We start from the raw sequence: 19,737 nt of genomic DNA, 5'->3' as shown, positions 1-19,737 counted from the left end.
ATTCTAGCAACTTACTCATGACGCACAGGAGACTTATTGGCCTGTACTGAGAGGGGGATGAGCGATCACCTGAATTCTTAAATACAGGGCATACTGATGAGATTTTCCAGGGAGATGGGAAACTATTCTCCTTAAGACAACGTTTAAACAGTTTTGTAAGTATGGGCGCTAATTCAGGTTGAAGTTTTTTGAGTACTATAATTGGAATACCATCAGGGCCAGTTGCTTTACTCGAATCAAGGTTTTTGATTAGCTTCGCAACATCACGTACAGATATACGTATATCACATAGCGTGTTTTCTGATACAGGAGGAAATATTGGGGGTTGGCGGTCTTGGTCGCAAAGGGTAGAATTAGCTGCAAAGTTCTTGACAAAGAGTTTGGCTTTGTCTGATGCTGACGAGATTACCTCAGGTCCATTGATAATAGTTGGGATGGAGCACACGCTTCTGTTCAGGATTCTGTTTGCTATTTGCCAAAACTGGTGGGAACCAAGCTGCTGCTCAGCTACTTTGGACTTAACAGATTGAGCATACAACACTCTTGCGTTCCTTATTACTTTCTTACAATGGTTGCTGGCAGTCCTGAAAACGGCTTTAGTTTCCATACATCTATTACGTTTGAAGCAGTGGAAAAAGTGATTTCTGTGCGCAATGGCAGCAGCACATTCTGGAGAGAACCATGGCTGGCTGTTAGGTTTTTGCTGAAACTTTTTAGAGGGTATGAAATGGTCAATACCTACAATTAACCATTCAGTTAGGTCTAATACTATAGAGGACACATCCTTTTTAAACATGGAATGCAGAGGTAGATCAGATATAAATGTACGGAAGCTATCCCAGTCAGCCTTAGTGTATCGATATACTGTACGATGAAGAGGTACGTCTGGGGACTTATTAGATTTCATTTTTATCTTAATTGATACAACAGAGTGGTCGGAAGATCCAAGAGGCGACAAAACAGAAACTGAACATAGTTCAGGGCAAGTTGTGAGAAAAAGGTCTAGTAGGCTCGCATACTGGCCGTCATTATCGGGCACACGGGTAGGTTCCTGAACAATCTGAGTGAGGTCATAGGCAATGGAGAAATCATGACAGAACCTCCCCTCATCATCGGTCTTGTTTGAGTGGGTCAACCATTCGACGTTGTGAACATTGAAGTCTCCACATACGTGAATGTTAGCTGAAGGATAAGTAGAAAGGACTTGGTCAATTTTCTCAGATATGCTTTGAAAGATAGTAACTCCGCTGTTGTGGGGGCGATAGAGAGTAAATATAAATGCAGTAGTGTGAGCTAAAGCAACCCGGAAGCACATATAGGGTAAGTTAGGATCTTCCCTGGAGATGTCCCTCCCACATGGAAAGCTATCTTTAATATAGGCACATATTCCATGCCCATGGCGATCTTGGGGGTCAGATTTAGAAGTTAAGTTAGAGTATCCTGAAATTGCAAACTCATCTAGGGAAATAGCCTGTCCAATGCCAGTTTCACTTAAAAATAAAAGGTCTGGTTTAGTCTCCTGTAATTGGGTTTCAACCTCTGGAAGGTTAGAACGAAGACCCCTGATGTTGGAGAAGGAGACATGGTAGTAGGGGTCTACGTTGGAAGTTGGAGAACCGGGTTTAATCGTGTATTTTTTCTTGAAACTTGTCATGATGAAATTTTGGAATTTGTGGACTAGGTCGACAGATTTACTTAGAGAAGGACAGAGAGGGGAAATTAAGAGAGAAAAAGAAACAAAGAATTTTTTATTTTATTTTTTTTTTATTTGTAGCTAATGATAAGGTAAAGCCGTAACAATTACCCACTAGTATGGCATCGAGAGGCCCCACCAGAAGCTACTGCATGGTCCAGAATCCATTCACCAAATGGCAATACAGCAGCCCCAGTACTTTGCACCTGCTGATAGGACAGCCTCCTTAGTGGTTAATCCAAGGTTCGGGTCCCTGACTATCAGGCGGATAACGTCAGCCCAGACAAAACGTTTTCCTCCAGCACCCTTACTAGTGACATGGCTACAAGGATAGACATAGAAACAGAAAATTTCCGCCATCTCAGCCAACTGTTCGCAAAAATACTGCCAACCTAGAAAACAGCTATTTCTTCTCCCTTTGTCCGAAAAATCACTCATTTAAAAAATGAGGACTGAGGGACAAATAAGAAGAAGCGAGAGTAACAGGAGCTGCCGATAACGCATCCACAATGCGTTTTCTAAGCTGTAACACCTGAAGAGGTCTCTAGTTACTGGTAACTAGCTGACCGAAACATGCTTATGACTGTATCCATTTACAATGCCTCCCCACGGGACAGAGTTAGACACCAGGGTCTTTTTTTAACGTGGAGAAAAGGTACAAAAATAAAAATTGTCTCAATTGTGAAAGACTGCTCCTCCACCGAAAGAAAACAAGAAATGGAAGTGCAGCATCTGCCGGAACAGATGCTACACTTTGAGGTATTTATTTGCTCCCCCACCGAGCAAATTAGGCACAAGGCCGATTTTTAATGTGAGGAGTGAAGGGGAAATGGGGACCAACTCCCCGGGGAGTAAGGGAGCTGGATAGTGACAATTGGTATGAAGGGTTGCCGCTACATTGACCAAGGTCTTATATGTGGGGTCGCCCCTACATAGGGTCTTTGCTTGCAGTATCTGCCGGAACAGATGTTATTTATTTGCTCCCCCACCGAGCAAATTAGGCACAAGGCCGATTTTTAATGTGAGGAGTGAAGGGGAAATGGGGACCAACTCCCCGGGGAGTAGGGGAGCTGGATAGTGACAATTGGTATGAAGGGTTGCCCCTACATTGACCAAGGTCTTATATGTGGGGTCGCCCCCACATAGGGTCTTTGCTTGCAGTATCTGCCGGAACAGATACTACACTTTGATCTTGTTTATATATTTTATTGCTTTTAAAAATTTTGAAAATACAATTAAGTAAAAAACAAAAGATTCTTAAACAACAAAATTAGGCACAAGGCCCTACAAGAGATTGGGGAGGGGAAGGGTTCAGGGTCTTTGTGACTAAAGTGATTAAAAGTAATAAATGTAGACTTTGGAGTCTTACTCTTGACTGGCAACATTTACCAAAATACCTCATTCATTCTATGGATCTTAATCTAACTAATAAATCCCTAGCGTTTAAGAGTTAAAAACATATTTACAATTTATAAACAGTTGTCTGTGTGTTTGTGTATGCATTTTTTTTTTTTTTTAAATTTTGTGTGTGTGTGTGCATGTGTGAAAAAATAACATTCAATTTCAACACTTTGATCTTGGCCAAAAGGCCAACTGTAGCAAAATATTACTGCTTATGTAAAAACAAAGTGTATACCCTGCTCTATTTCGGTATTGAGCACTCTTGTATTAACTTTGTTAAACTTTATTGGTTACTTAATCTCTAGAAAAAAATAATCTCAGGTTATATATGTATACATAGTAACTTCCTTCAGTCTTGAGAGGCTATGGATACCCACTGTAAGGGGTGCTTCCATGTGGAATTTGTTGTGGCAAGAGTTGCACAATCTTCAACCACACCTCTCCTGAGTTAGTTTTTAAATACCAGTGGCAAGTGGAGATTCAGAATGACTGGAAACAATGCGAGATAAGCGGAGAGCACATACAGCACCTAGAATTCCCAAATGGTCACCCATCTGGTACTAGCCAGGCTCAATGTTGCTTAACTTCGGTGATCTGACGAGAACCGGTGTGTCAACGCAATTAGACACACACGCACACACTGCATTCTTTTAAGCATATTTCATTGAATGATAAAAACAATTCATGTCTATTTATTTTGATTTGGATCCTTTCCAACATTCTAAGTAATTTTCTTGCTTCAGACAAGAACTGTCTGATGTAGCGGCCATAATCTTAGACAACCTTGAACATTAGACTACCTTGAACATGCAAGTATTATGTTTTTTCTAAATAAATACTCGGTGGATGGTGGCAATTAGGCTGGCGTTGGTGTTGTGGGAGGTCATGTTGGTGATATTCTCAACGTATGACTAAATGAAGTAGTCCAGCGGGTTCAGGTCGGTGGAGGAGGAAGGGGAGGACTAGTAAGAGAAAAATACGTCGTAGCACTCCTTTTTGGAATCCCTTCAGCACATCCAGGTACACTTTGGTGTTGACTTTCTAGCTAACTTCAAAGATGTGAGGTGGTATGATGTGGCCCTCACTCGAAACCACACCAAAGACCATAACCGTTGCTGGAAACTTTATTTTCATCACCCTGGGCATGTCCCTGTTATTCATGGCAATCCAGCAATGCATTTTGAAGGTGCTGGCAATGGTCCTGTTGTCATAACTTGGATCAGTAGAAAGCATAAGTTGTACAGCGTCGCATCTTTCATTTCGCTTGTTGAACATTGTGTCACATGATAGAAGGCTCCTATTGCTCTTACGGTTTGTACACAACTGGCCAACTAATAGATGGTCTGCAACAACAAAAAAAAAAACGGTTTTCATCAAATGGAAATGGAATCATGTCTTCTTTTCTAGGGCGACAATTTTATCGTTCCACCCCATATTATTTCTATAATGTTGGGGCTGTCTTTTCATTTAAATATTTTGTTGTATTTGCTAATATTACTCATGTATTTTGATTTTTCTTTTTTTTCTTTTCCAGCAACCGATGCCCAGTCTTTCCCGGTCCCCAGTGCCTTCTCCTCCTCTGCCTTCCCCTACAAGTCAGTCAGCCAATAGTGCCGACGTGCTGCCAGGAAATCTCAATAACCATTTCCAGAGACTCCACCTACAGCAACATGGGAGTTCCTCAGCTGTCAGCCCTGCTAGTCCAGCCAACTACAACATGATGATCAGACCCCTACCCAGCTCTGATACAACTCCGGCACAGTCGTATTCGCCACTCTTACAACAAAATTTGCACCGCATCCTAGAAGACACAGCCGATAACCAGTCTACAGCCGAGCACGAAGACATGCAGATCCAGGAAGCCATTGCGTCATCAGTGACTCCTCAGATCACTAGCCAGCAGGAAATCCGGCAGCGCCAGTTTGCCCAGACACCCCAGATCAGCATCACAGACACGTACGGAAACACAGATATGATGACCTCAGATTCCGATCTCGATATCCCAAAGGAACCTGCCCCCCGACTCGCCAGCAGCTATAATTCCTATGTATCTACATCCAAATCTTCACCAATTCATTCTGTGGCGCCAGCCAATGTGTGCAAGCCAACCTACATGGCACCGAAATATGTCAACACGAACTTGGCCAATATAAAAATAGATTCGGATAATGAGAAACCCAGCTTTAAAAGTGCACCCCGTTCACCGTTATGGAATACTTATTGTCAGGATCCTAATGTGCCGAATTGGTGTCCTAACCAGATAAACTCCTCGAACCCTGTGTATAGGTTGAATCAAACTCGTTTCTGGCGGCACAACACAGTTACCGAGCCAATTGAGGCCTATACAGAGTTCTCATATGCAATGAAAAACGCTCCCATATTCACAAGTCTTGATCGTGAATCGGCAACGCAGAATTGTATAAACAGTTTCAGCAGCTCCGTCGCCAACCACGTGCTGATGAACAACGTGTCGCCGTCGAATGAAAACTGCTTCAAAGTGTATGACAACAGCATGTCCTCGAACAGTGACGTGAAGCTTTCTTCGCAAAACTATCCACTCGACTCTGTGTTCGGGTCGATCATCACGCTCAGCTCCACAAAGAATACTCACGAGATCTTGAACGAGATCCGACACATGCTCGACACCCAGCACGCGGACATCAACTATAGGTGTTCGCAGAACCTTTTCCAGTTGGAGAACTGTGGTGTGCAGATAGAAATGAAAATCTGTAAGAACGGTAGCATCAACGGTTTACAATTCCGAAAGATTGCCGGAGACTCGACGCACTACGACAAAATCTGCTCGGAGCTACTGCGATGTATGAATTTCTAGCTTGTAAATACTAAGGTAGTATTATTAACCAGTGGTTAGAAGATTGTACATACATTGTTAAACCAGTGGTTAATGATTGTACATACTGTTGTTGAACCAGTGATTGAAGCTGCATAGCCATTTTTTTTAACCAGTGGTTTTCATGTTGCACTTGCTTCAGTTTATCTGTTAGTTTGAAGGTTTACATAACCATTGGTTAAATGAATGGTTAAAAGACTATTGTGCAGCTGTTAAATCTGCAGTTAAAAGATGTACAGAAAGGTAAAATTAAACTAGCAGTTACAGCATAATGTAAAAACATTGTTAAACTGATAGTTTAGACTGTACAAAATACAATAGTTTAAACCAGTGGTTAATGTGTACATATGATGGTTAAACCAGTGGTCAGTCGGTGTCAGACTCATTTTTCATCTTGGAATTTTTTTATTTATTTTTATTTTTTTATTTTTTTTTTAGACCAACAATCCCTTCCCCCTGCCCACAATTTTTTTTTATTGTTATTTTTAACTTTTTCATTATTTAAAAAAAAAAAAATTTTGTTTATTTTTTACGTTCTTTTTTTTTTTTTTTAAGATAAAAAAGACAAAAATAAACTAACAGGGCTGAATATAAAGAAGATAATTTTCATATGAGTCTTCGTACTTCTCCAAAATAAATGTTTAACATGAATTTCTTGCCCTTCACTCATTTTAAATTACCTTATGTTATCCTCAGTTCTCCTTCCCTGTGTCCTTGATTGAACCTTACATGATCACTAAATTCTTAATGGAATTGCCAAGTTTTTTTTTTATTTTTATTTGTTTTTTGTTTTTTTACATTTTTTTAAATATTTTGTTTATTAAATTATAAAAATAAAAAAATCCAAATTATCTATTATCTGCCTCTACCCACCCAATAATAGCTTAGCCTGTCAGCTGTAGTAACTTAAAAAAAATTACGAATGCCTGCAATAAGTGGTAGTAAGTACTTGGCCTTAGAAAAAAAAAGATGGAGGGGGGTGCATAACGACTCCCTTATTAAAAAAAAAAATTAAAAAGAAAAAAAATTGTTACTTCTGCCTTGGTTCAACTTTCCAAAAAGTATTGCAGTGCTGAATTCTTAGTTAGTCTGTGACCTTTGACCCTTGGGTAAGTCTCTCCCTTGACCTTCTATCTAGCCTTTGATCTCTTCACTTTCTGGCTAGGTTTTGTATACATATCTGAAGAGCCTGCCAACTCTCTTGCTTAACCCACACATATCCCATATCTTCATCTGATATATGTTGTAACTTAATGTTATAAGCGGATATCAGATTTTTTTTTAGTCTGGCATAATGCAGAATCTATTGAAGGAAAGAAAAATGCAAAAGCTATTTTATAGTTCTTTATAATGACACCATCATGAAACAATTATTACATTTTAAATAGTAAAAAACTGATATGATCATTTATTTTATTTTTACATGATAGTATTACAGGTCTCCAATCATGTATTGTATTAAACTGCAGAAGTACAAAATGGCCACATATTTCACATCTGGTTGCTTTATTAACCGTTTTCCTGCAGATTTTGTTAAGATTTCAATTTTATTTACCAAATTTCATAATTGTTTTTTTTTTATAATTTAGTATATACTTGTTTTTTTATCATTTTTAAAATTAGCAGTGCAGAGTCTGTTGCAGGGGAGATAAATGCAAAAGTCAATTTATAGTTTTTATAATGATACGATCGTGAAAAAACTTACTTTTTAAATTATAAAAAACTGATAGGATCTGAGGATTTCGATAACAAGTAGTCTTTATTTTATTTTTTACATGGTCTCCAACCATGTATTGTATTAAACTGCAGTAGCACAAAATGACCACAATTTTTACATCCGGCTGCTTTATGAATCTTTTTTTTTTTTTTTTCAGATTTTGTTAAGACTTCAGTTTTATTTGTCAAATTCCATAATTTATTTTTAAAAAAATCTATTTATAAATACCTTATTTTATACTTTGTTTTTAAAATAAAAAATAATTTCTAAAATTAGCAAAATCCTGGAAAATATTTTTAATCCTGCAAAATTTAAAAGAAAGCAAGTATGTTAACTTTGGCTAAACAAAAGAGATGTTTGCTATAAAGTTTTGTTGTAATATCTTTGTAGAAGATCTCCATTTGTGACATGGTGTTTCACTTTCTGGATATGTGGATGTCATAGGAAAAAATATGTGAAATTAATTATGGAAAGTTTTAAAAGAGACCTTTATGTCTCAGCATTAAACATCACTAGCGCAAATTTTTATAACTGGCTGTTTTATGAATTTTTTTTCCCCCAAGATTTTCAGTTAATCAAATTTTTATTACCCAAATTCTATGATTAAAAAAAAAAAAAAAAATGTTTAAATAACATATTCTATATTTTCTCAATTATTTTTATAGTCATTTCATCATTTCTAAATTTAGCAAAACTCTGGAAAATATTATTTCACTGTCTCGAGACATAAGCAAGAGAACTTGAAAGTAATGGCTTTAAAGAGGACCGTCAGGCTTCAATATTAGACTTGTAAAACAAAATGATCACATTTTTTTAGACATCCGGGTGTTTTTTTTTTTAGGGGGGGGGGTGCTTTGTGTTTTCAGATTTTGTTAAAAATTTCAGTTATTTGAATTTTAGTTTTTAAATTATCAGAATGGGGAAGAGGGGGGGGTTATTGAAATCCTCCCCCATTAATCCATACATCTAATTTTATAAATAAATTTACTAGCAGGACCCATATCTGGCCTTGTTGCCCTGGAAAATTGAAGAAAAAAAAAAAAAAAAAACCCAAAAAACTTGCTCCCAGCCCTGAACCCTATATTACTATTCTTATTTAAATACTGTTTTTAGTTTTTACTTTTTAAAATATTTATTTTTACTTAAATACTAAACTCTTTGTCTGAAAAACTTGCAAAAGTTATAGCCCGTTTACTAAGAATGAGTGCTCTACGCCAAATTGATTGTTTAATATGCTTAAATTTGTGCTCGTTTTCGCACACTTATCCCTAACTGTACATCGAATGGATACTATAATACTTAGTTTTCTGCACCTTATCATAACAAAAGCTTATGCAAAATTTCAGCCAAGTAGTTTCCAAGAAAAAGTAGAATGGGAAGATATATATATATAGAGAGAGAGAGAGAGAATAAATGACAAAAAGTTATATTCCAAAATTCATGATGTTGACCATCTTATAATTTATTCCTTTAAGTTGACTTATACAATTCTTGACAGTATCTGTTTCTTAGCACAAAATCAATCATTTAATTATTATATCAATCAGTGAATCTATTATGTCCTTAACTCATCAGAAGAAATATCAACAATCAATCTGTCAAAAGGAATTGAAGTGTGATTTGACAGGATTAAAATCCGAAAATTAGTCAACATCATGAATTTTGGAATATAACTTTATATAAATTTATTCTCTATATTGCTCTGTAATTACATTTAAGCTTCTTAAATAAGGATTCAGATATATTATAAGAAAATATATTTCTACAGAAATAAATATATATGAAATTTTGGCGCTTCTACATTATTGGGACGAAATTTTGTAGTCACTAAATGGAGTTTTCAGATAAAAAACAATGGTTCCAACTGATTTTTTTGTCAATTCTAATAAGTTACAATGGTAGATTCCAAATTATGCAGTCGGAATTACCTGAATATTAATGATTTAAAAAAAAAAAAAAAAACAACTTTAATCATGTTTGCAGGTGAAAAATTGCCGCCATCTTGTTTAAATCTAAACGAAAAATTACCTCCCTTTTGAACTCTCCTGTGTTTTACGATTGGTGTCTTCAAATTCTATTTTTTATTTTCTTTGATAAATCATTTTTTTTTACCTTATCGATTTTCGTAAATTTTGGATCTAATCATCTTAAAAATACGAGGAATACATAGATACCATTGTTTTCATGTGAAATATATATTTCCGAAATCTCGTCCCAGTAGTGTGGAAGAGCCGAAATTTTTAGTAAAATGAGAAGTGTTGACCTGAGAAAGTATCGGCACGGCAGTCAAGCGGGAAACTTTTCTCCTCTTAATTTTTAGTTACTTTGATACTTTGAGTTGTTTTTACTTTGTAAAAATACATAGCCATATACAAACTATTGAAAAAAAAATAATTATAGGATATTGATTCCTGCTTTTTTTTTTTTTTTTACATGGTAGTCACCACTTATCAAGGCCCAGAAGCAACTCCGGGATAAGGGTTGTTGCGTGTACAATAATCAATGGAATAATATTGTAGTAATCGTTAGTAATGGAGATTTGATAAAGTGTCTTACTTAAGGTGGGTGGGGGGGGGGGTTCATCAGGAATTTGTTTATGTTGGACTTGAAGACATCCAAGTTGCAGTCAGTTATTTTTTTTTCTCGTCATTTTATCATTTCTCAAATGAAAGATTTAGAAAATATTTACAGAAGCAGACAAAAATCCAAATGGTGGAAAGGAAGTTGATAACGACGAAGATATGTTGCAAGCCTATTTCTGCTTTATCGTTATTTTCATGGCAAGAGCTCGTCTGAGCTCCAATCTATGGTCCTCCCCTTGCCAAACTTTTACGAGACACACTTGTCGAGCTGAAAACACTATCAATAATTTCCCCCACTCTTTATCTGTGTCTAAGCCTAAACGTAGATTTCATAAACAAAGTTTCTTTCTTAGAACTACACACCTGTGGAACTCTCTTCCATTTGCCTGCTTTCCGGCTGACTACAATATGGTCGTCTTCAAGTCCAATGTAAACAAGTTCTTGATGAGCCGTTCCTCTTAAGTAATCCAATTTACCAAATTTCCACTACTAACAATTACTACGTCATTGTCCCATTGACCACTGTACACTTATTAACCCTTATCCTCGAGTGGCCTCTGGACCTTGATAAGTGGTGACTCTTTTGTAAAAAAAAAAAAAAACTGGATACTAAAAATATGCACTTGAATTACAAGCTTTTGTTTTTTTTTTGTCCCCCTCCCCCAAACACAGCATATTGCTGCTCGGACGTAAGGATCTATAATTTGGGATTGTCTAACAGATTACTGCAGAGAGTTAAGCAGCAAGGTGTTTGTTCACATTACATTTAAACTTCAGCAGGTTAGTGCAGTCAAGAAAACAGGGAATTCCAAACGGGGGGGGGGTGTTAAGAGTAAAAGGCTTTCCGGCATCTAGGGATCTGAACAGTAAAGAGGTGGGATTTTGCTGCTTGTCGGTTTAGTCAGGAGTATGTATGTCAAGGGGACACAAATGCTACGAGTTCATCAGAGCACATTCCATTAATTGTGTAACAGGCATGGGAATATGACATTTGCAGCCATAAGAAAGGAGTTGGAGCTTGGTTAATAGTGTCGGACAAACTATGAGATTTGAGACTTTTCTTTTTTTTGGAGTTTGTCTAAGAGTGGAAGACTAGTGGTAGATGCTCCAGCCCAGTTATGGCAAAAATACTCCATGCATGGGCAAATTGTGGTTTGCCAGTCTTTTTCAGATCTGTTCTGAATCCACTGTATCCCCCCCACCCCACCCTTGTATTCAAATATAAGCAATGTACCTGAAGAAGGCCAGAGGGCACATTGGTCAGAACATAAGAAAAATGGGGAAAACAAATGAATAGCAACAATAACACAGATGATGAATGATGATACATATATTTTTCATGATGGATTTATGATTTCTAAAATTAATGAAACCGTGTGAAAATATTTTTAAAAAATATACAGAATTTGATAGAAATGAAAAACGTCAGCTTTGTGGACTAAACGGAAGAAACTTTAGATAAAATTATTTCAAAAAAGGTTTTTGTTACAGAATATTGTGTTCAAACTCACAACATAAATATCCAATGCTATTCACAAAAAAATGCTAATATATATATATATATATATATATATATATAGTAAGTTATAAAATATATATGCTCTACCTAAGTATTGAGCACTATATTACTATATTAGCTCTACCTAAGTATTGAGCACTTTTGAAGTAAATACTTAAAGTTTATGCATAAATTTATACTTTCGTATATTAATTTTATGTGACTAAATGAAGTAGTTATATATAGATAAATATTTCTGTGGAAATATTCTTTATTCACTTATATTTCCTTTTTATATATATCAATCCTTATTTAAAAAGCTCAATGTAATTACAGAGCATATAATGAATGAATGACAAAAGTCTATATTTCAAATTTTATGATGCTGACCATCTTAGAATTTATTCCTTTAATTCAGATAAGTTAAGGGCAAAATAGTTTCACTGACTGATATAATAATTAAGTGATTGATTTTATGCTATGAAACAGATACTATCAAGAATTTTGTCAAACTGAATTAAAGAAATAAATTGTAAGATGGTCAACATCATGAAATTTGGAATATAGACTTTTGTCATTCATTCATTCAATATATATATATATATATATATTTTATATTGTTGGGATATCTGAAAATATACGGCATAATCACGTTGACCCACCGGTTCTCATCAGATCACTGAAGTTAAGCAACGTTGAGCCTGGCTAGTACCAGATGGGTGACCATTTGGGAATTCTAGGCGCTGTATGTGCTCTCCACTCATCTCAGCATTGTTTTCAGTCGTCCTGTACCTTCAAATTGCCACTGGTATGCAACAATGTTAACTCAAAAGAGACGTGGTTGAAGACTGCGCAACTCTTGCCACACAAATTTCACGCGCAGGCACCCTTACCGTGGATATCCATAGTCTGTCAAGACTGAAAGAAGTCACGATTTGAAAAATTAAAGCCTATTTTCCAATGCTAAAAACAATTCTTTTAATTGATTTTTTTTTTTTGTTATTTATTTATTTTTTGTTTAACTAAATTTTCAATTGCTGGTACTAATGATAAAATTATAATTATTTAATGATTCTAAGCTACCAGTAAAACTAAAATTTATTGATCACTCCCAGACGAGTGTATTTCTTACATTTGTTAAAATATATGCATATATTACCATAAAATTTAAAAACAATACAATTTTCTAGCTAAACATTTAGAAGTATTGGAATCTGGAATTTAGAATGGAATCGGTAATTATAGGGAAGCGAAAAAAATAATGGAATCGTCCCATCATAAATACATATTTTATTTAACTCTTTTAGCTAATTTAATAGACTTTCGTAGGAAGAGATTTTTTTTATAATTGTTTTAAAACCAATTTATTTATAGAACTTAACAAATAAATTGAAGCTAGACATTTTTTTTTCTTTATAAGAAGGTTTGTAACTTAATTTATTTTTGTAATGGTTTCAAAGATTCTATAAACGGTTCCAATAAAATATAGGACAAATAATATTTGTCTATATTAATTTTTAGAAAAAGTCTTTTTTTTTTCTAATCTGTTTATAGTAAGAATGGATTGTAGAATCTCTGCTGGTAAAAGTCTCAAATCTAATAAATTCCACACTATAAGCTAAGCTCCAACCCCTGCCCACCCCCTTTTTTTTAACTTCTCTCCAATTAGTTCTTTATGGAGTTATTCAGTTAACAAGATTAATATTTTCAACTTGATTTAAAAAATGATTAATGAATTGACCAAATGTTTATATTACAGTTGAATTACAGTATAACCCCGGGTTACAACAATAAAAATTAGTAACAAAATACAGTACAGTAGATAATACACATGTATATAATCAAATAACATTATAAATAACACCGTAAGGCGGGGAAAATACCATAACTAAGGGCCAGAAAAACATTCTTTTCCACATCGCAACCTGAAAACGTATCCTAGGGCCATCGTATCCCAGGGTTTTACTGTATTTTCTAGTATTTCAACTTTCTCACCAATCGCCTCCATTGCTGATGACAAAATTTCTCTGGAGATCTGATTATTTTACAAATGAAAAGGTTTTTTTCTTTTCAATGTTTCAAGTTTAATGTCAGGCCTTTTTTGCTTGGGATTATTGCAGACACATAAGGGTTTGGACGATTAATTCGAATTGGAATAATCAAAACTTTGGAGGGTATTGGAATCTGATGCCAAAAACGATTCTTTGAATTATTTTTTGTTTGGTTTTGTTTAAAACTTTTCCATTGCTTGTACTGATGATAAAATGGTAAATATTTCTTGAATTTTAATTTAAGAGTAAGATTAAAATCTATTGATCAACCTTCCAACAAAGTGTATTTTTTTACGTTTGCAAAAAAAATATATGCACATATTCCACAAGTTTCACAGTAATTCAACAAAATTTTTTAAACATAAAAGGCAAAATCACATTTATAAGTTTTGAAAAAATTTTATCGGAATCTGGAATTTAAAGCAGAATCAGTAACTGTATTGGAATCGAGGGGGATATTGAAATCGTCCCATCACTAATATAAACATTTCAAACATACAAACAGCGTTAATGTAAAAGAAATTTTCAAATAATAAATTTCAATATTTCTATACAGCACTTTACTTGGAAATATCGAACTACGTCAAATGAACAAACACACATGTACAAGGGTAATTCCCAAAGTAAAGCCTCCTATTTTTTTAGCTAAAAAAATTGAAGAGCTACAAAGTCGGGAGTAGTACCATTAAAACATTTATGCTCTAGAATTTAGTTTTCTACATAGCAACCATCATTCTGAATACACTTTTGCCAGGAATTCAAAGACTCATCTCTGCTTCTGACACACGTCCATGACAGGTGGGTGGGGGTGGGGGGGCTTTTTAGTATCTCACACCATCAATATCTGCAACAGAAAGATGAAACTTTCAGGTTATGAATGCATAAGTTCAGTCATCAGAACAATGCAATTTGTACTGCCCTCTGATCCATTACGGCGGAATAAAAAATAGAAAGCATTACTTTTGAAACACCCTTCTTACTATAATCCAGTTTATATCTTCTTTATCGTGATAAATCTTTTTAAAAACAGCAAATGATTATTTTATTAAATCTCACCAAGGAGGGGGGGGGGAGGGCCGGTCATAAAATATGCATACGTCTAAATATGATATTTTAATTTTTCCAGATTTCGTCTATATTATTATTATAGAGTCGTGATTTTAAAAGTAAAAAAAAAAAAAAAAACTTTATTCTGGTGCCATCAGCTAAAATAGAAACTAAAATCAAAACTGTAGCATTCAAAGCTGGTGACGTTACCACTGTAACAACATGACATGCATATGAACTGATTAAAAATAAACTAAGATGAATGTCCAAAATGTATAGCGATTTTTTTTTTTTTTTTTTTTTTTTTTTTTTTTTTCCATTTTGACTCGTTTTTGAGCCCTTAAAAACTATTTTAACCGGCTAAAGACCCATAAAAGAACGGTTCATAAAAAATCCAATCATTTGAGGACCCTAGCCCCGTTCTGCGACTTTTAGTCCCAGAAGAGATAGAGTTTGAAAATATGGAGACAGACAGACAGACATAGTGCCTTTTATATATTAGATTAAATTCCTTACCTAATTTTTTTTTTTTTTAAATATAAAATGGTAAAAGTGAAATTTCTATCAACCTTCGTAAAGTTGAGCCTTTTCTTTTCTAACAGCGAAATTTAAATGGCAAATTAATCAACACAATAATAATAATGGCAAAATAATCAACACAATAATAAAGCACTGAGCATGTGTATGTGAGTGACATCAGACGATTACCTAATTTGCATATAGCTTTGCAAAAGAACATCAATTAACTATTTATTTTTATTGCTTTTTTATTTTTATTACTTTTATTTTAACACTAGCCTGGGTGCCCAGCATTGCCCGGGTATTTGTGGGTGTGTGTTGAGAAAAAAAAAAAAAAAAAAGTTGTAGTAGGCAGGCAGGATCGAACCTGTGACGCAGAGCCGGAAAAGAAAGTGGAGGTGTGCGTAAGGGTGTTGGTTGAGCAAAAAAAGGAAAAATTGCGAGCGCAAAAAAAAAAAAAAAAATTTTCAATAGGAGTAGTAAGCAAGCTCAAACCCGTAATGCCCCGGAGGAAAAGGAGGTGAAAAAAAAACAAAACAAATGGTCTTATCGATGCGCCCACCGTGATTGTGACGACATGAGCGGTCAAAATAACGTCTTTTATGCGACATCATTGACACAACAAAAATGTCAGTGAAAAAATCGACCCCTCCTTATAGAAAACTGCTCAGTTGAGGGTGAAAGAATTAATGTTTTTGGCCAATTTTTCGATATTTGTCATCCAAAGGGTTGAGCTTCAAAACAATAACGATCTCATGAAAATCCATTGCCTGTCAAAAGTTTTAGGCTGACATACAAACATTTAAACAGACAGGTGAGATTTATATTATAGATAACACAGTCCTATTTATAAACACTTTTTATAACATGGATAAAAAAAATTTTCTTTCATTTTTAGTAAAAATGTTTTTTGTGTCCTTTCTTTTATTAGACCCCACTAGATTGCTTATCTAATTTTGATTTTATTTTTTTGTTTTATAGTGGGGCAGGTTATCTCAGTATTCCATAAGTATCTTTCACTTAGTGATACAAGCACCAAAATTGGCACAAATGACATTCAGAACATACATTTTAAGAAAAGAACGTTAGCCGTCAGAAAATTAAAGATGGCTGCCAGTTTTCAAAATGGCTGCAGAAGCAAACCTGAGAAATTTCAATTTTGGTGCTTTTATCACCAAGTGAAAGATTGTTTCAGCAATTTGCCCCACTATTAATATAATTATGGTAAAAGTGAAATTTCTATCAACCAAACTCTATTATTTTATTTATTTTTTTTTTTTTTTTTGCACTAACAGTGAGATTAAAACTCCAAATTAATAATCACTATAGAAGAACAACAGCTTTCTAATATACTCATTCATATTGTATGACTCGGATGATTCTATTGTTGTCATTGGTTTCCCCCAATATTTTTCCAGTCTGAATTCTTTCTAGAAAGACATTGGGTACTTACAGGAGGGACAATGTGATGGTTGCTAATATCGTAAACAAAAGTGATTTTGTAGAACAAACTAGATTTGACCTTGGAACACTCTGGTCGTTGGTGTGTGTCATTAATGGCCATCACCTCCCAATATACTTATATCTAATATACTGATCACGTGTATGCAATTGATGTTGGACGATTAACTAATTTGCATATTTCTTTACAAAAAGACATCCCATTAACTATTTTTTTTTTTATTTGATCGCTTTCTATTTTAATATAATAGTCTTATTTATAAATGTTTTTTTTTTATATCATAGATAAACATGTTTCTTTGTTTGTTTTTATTTTTAGTGAAAAGGAATGTTTTGTGTCCTTTCTGGTCATATTTACTTTTGGGTGTTGCAATTCTTATTTCCTCAATTTTTCCCGACGACACTCATCTCATAAGTATTAAATAAATTAGAAATCTCTTTAGATGAACAAATTACTTACATGTTTTTCAAAGATGTATCCTGCCTCATCCTCCATTTCCATAACGGTAGAAACTCAAAAACATTTTTTTTTTTTTTTAAAAACAGGGCTCTACAGATAAATTTATCTTTAGTTGACCTTTGACAACTAAATATTTTCATTTACTAGACAAATAGAAAAGTTACTAGCTAAATCCACATGATTTTCGGAATATGACATCTTTATTCCATGACAAATATTAATTTTTTGTTTTTTTTTATAAGTAATTCTAAATATGAACCAAATGTTATGACTTGAAGGTATAAACATTCAAATTTCTTCAGATTTTTTTTTTAAACAGCCTTCGTAAAAAAATAAAAGTATATTGTCCTATTTATAGTTTAACTCTTTATAACCCGAATTATGATGTAGATAATTAAAAAAAATACATTTATTATTCATTTTTAGTTAGATTAAAAGGTAATGATATTATGATTGTCTTCAAACTACAAAAATTATAAAGTTCAATAGTAAAACTATCACTGAGAATTTTTGCATTTCATAAACTTACCTTGATTATTATCCATAGTGTTTGAAAAAAAGTGTGTTTATGACAATAAACAAAATCCTCCACTCTCTGAGACAGATGGCGGCATACTGAATGTAAGCAATGGACAGTTGCAACCTGGAGGTATCTGGCATCTATCCAGATGCTGAACTAATACGTACAAGGTGTGTTTGAATTGATTCCCACTTTATTTATGCTGTTATATTCATTTATTTATGACTGAACGAATTAAGTTCAACCAGGTAATAAAGAGTTAAATGATTTGATTTTTCTTGTTTTATTAAAAAAAAAAATAATAAATAAAGGATTGAAAAGACATTTGGAAGATTGTCAGTGAAAAAAAAAGACACAATTGCCAAATATTTAATCATTTCTAGTCACGACTTAGAAAAATCACTTGCAGATGCAACTGTTTTATTTGCAACGTAAAACCTTGTTAAATATTATAATTAGAGTCAAGAGTACACATCTATATTGCACAATGATTTTTTTTTTTTTTTTACAAATATGAAAAATTACATTTTCAGTTTCATATCAAAAGTAAATGTTTTTTCGAGTGCAAACTAACGAAACAAAAAATATTTTAAACAAAAGGTTCACGGTTTCAGAATTTTTTATATGAAGATTTACAATTTGGATTATTTTGACTACTATTCTCGTCTTTGTTGTTCGTTTCATATTTCGACTTATGTGACCGTCAATCTTCCATAGGTCCGTTTTTCCAAGCTAAGTTCCAAATTATGAAACCAAAAAATCCAGTATTAATGAAATAACGTTTGACAAAAAAATAAATACCAATTAACCTGCAAAGAAATGTAAATTACTTTCTTAAAAAACCAACAATTTGAAAAAAACTTTCTGTAGTTCGATATGCATTAATTTGTATATCAACGCATTGGCGGCCCGAGAGGGTCATTATAAAGAGACATGGTTGGCATGAAAGGGACAATACTTGGTGAAAAAACATGAGCATGATGGCAATATATATATTTGAAAAGATTTTTTAAATATATATATATATATATATATTTGAAAAGATTTTTTATATATATATATATATATATATTTGAAAAGATTTTTTATATATATATATATATATATATATATATGTATATATATTTGAAAAGATTTTTTATATATATATATATTTGAAAAGATTTTTTAAATATATATATATATATTTGAAAAGATTTTTTAAATATATATATATATATTTGAAAAGATTTTTTAAATATATATATATATTTGAAAAGATTTTTTAAATATATATATATATATTTGAAAAGATTTTTTAAATATATATATATATATTTGAAAAGATTTTTTAAATATATATATATATATTTGAAAAGATTTTTTAAATATATATATATATATATATATATTTGAAAAGATTTTTTAAATATATATATATATATTTGAAAAGATTTTTTAAATATATATATATATATTTGAAAAGATTTTTTAAATATATATATATATATATTTGAAAAGATTTTTTAAATATATATATATATATTTGAAAAGATTTTTTAAATATATATATATATATTTGAAAAGATTTTTTAAATATATATATATATATTGGAAAAGATTTTTTAAATATAATATATATATATATATATATATATATTTGAAATCTGAATTCTGTGAAAGTCTGAGGAAGCTACAGACGGCCAAAAAAAAACGGCCGGGGAGCTGAAACAATAATGTAACTTACCAGAAAGATACGGTAATAAAAAATAAAACGTGTTTGTATATATATATATATATATATATATATATTTGAAAAGATTTCTAAATATGTATATATTTAAAGGTAAAAAATTTTAAAGTTTTAAATAATAGGTGGTGTCATATAAAATCAGGACAATTACATCGAAAGGATAGGGTAAAGAAAGAAGAAAAAAAAAATGTTATGAAATAGTAAA

At 33.1% G+C, this 19,737-nt stretch overlaps 1 protein-coding gene and 1 pseudogene across 4 annotated transcripts in view; both read left to right on the top strand.

The window, feature by feature from the left end:
* Positions 1-6,596, top strand: part of LOC145248848 (serine/threonine-protein kinase SIK3-like) — a 373,744-nt gene extending 367,148 nt beyond the window's left edge. For all 4 annotated transcript variants that reach the window (XM_080110571.1, XM_080110569.1, XM_080110570.1 and 1 more), the window contains one exon: positions 4,629-6,596. In XM_080110571.1, coding sequence (XP_079966697.1) covers positions 4,629-5,927 — 1,299 coding nt within the window. In that variant the 3' untranslated portion in view covers positions 5,928-6,596. The remainder of the gene's footprint in view (positions 1-4,628) is intronic.
* Positions 6,597-12,377: 5,781 nt separating this feature from the next.
* LOC145249290 (5S ribosomal RNA) lies at positions 12,378-12,494 on the top strand (annotated as a pseudogene).
* Positions 12,495-19,737: the final 7,243 nt, after the last annotated feature.

The sequence above is a fragment of the Euprymna scolopes genome, chromosome 27 (assembly GCF_053919585.1).
Source record: "Euprymna scolopes isolate OS-2025 chromosome 27, ASM5391958v1, whole genome shotgun sequence".
Lineage (NCBI taxonomy): Eukaryota > Metazoa > Mollusca > Cephalopoda > Sepiida > Sepiolidae > Euprymna > Euprymna scolopes.
This window is presented reverse-complemented; position numbering and strand designations above follow the sequence as displayed.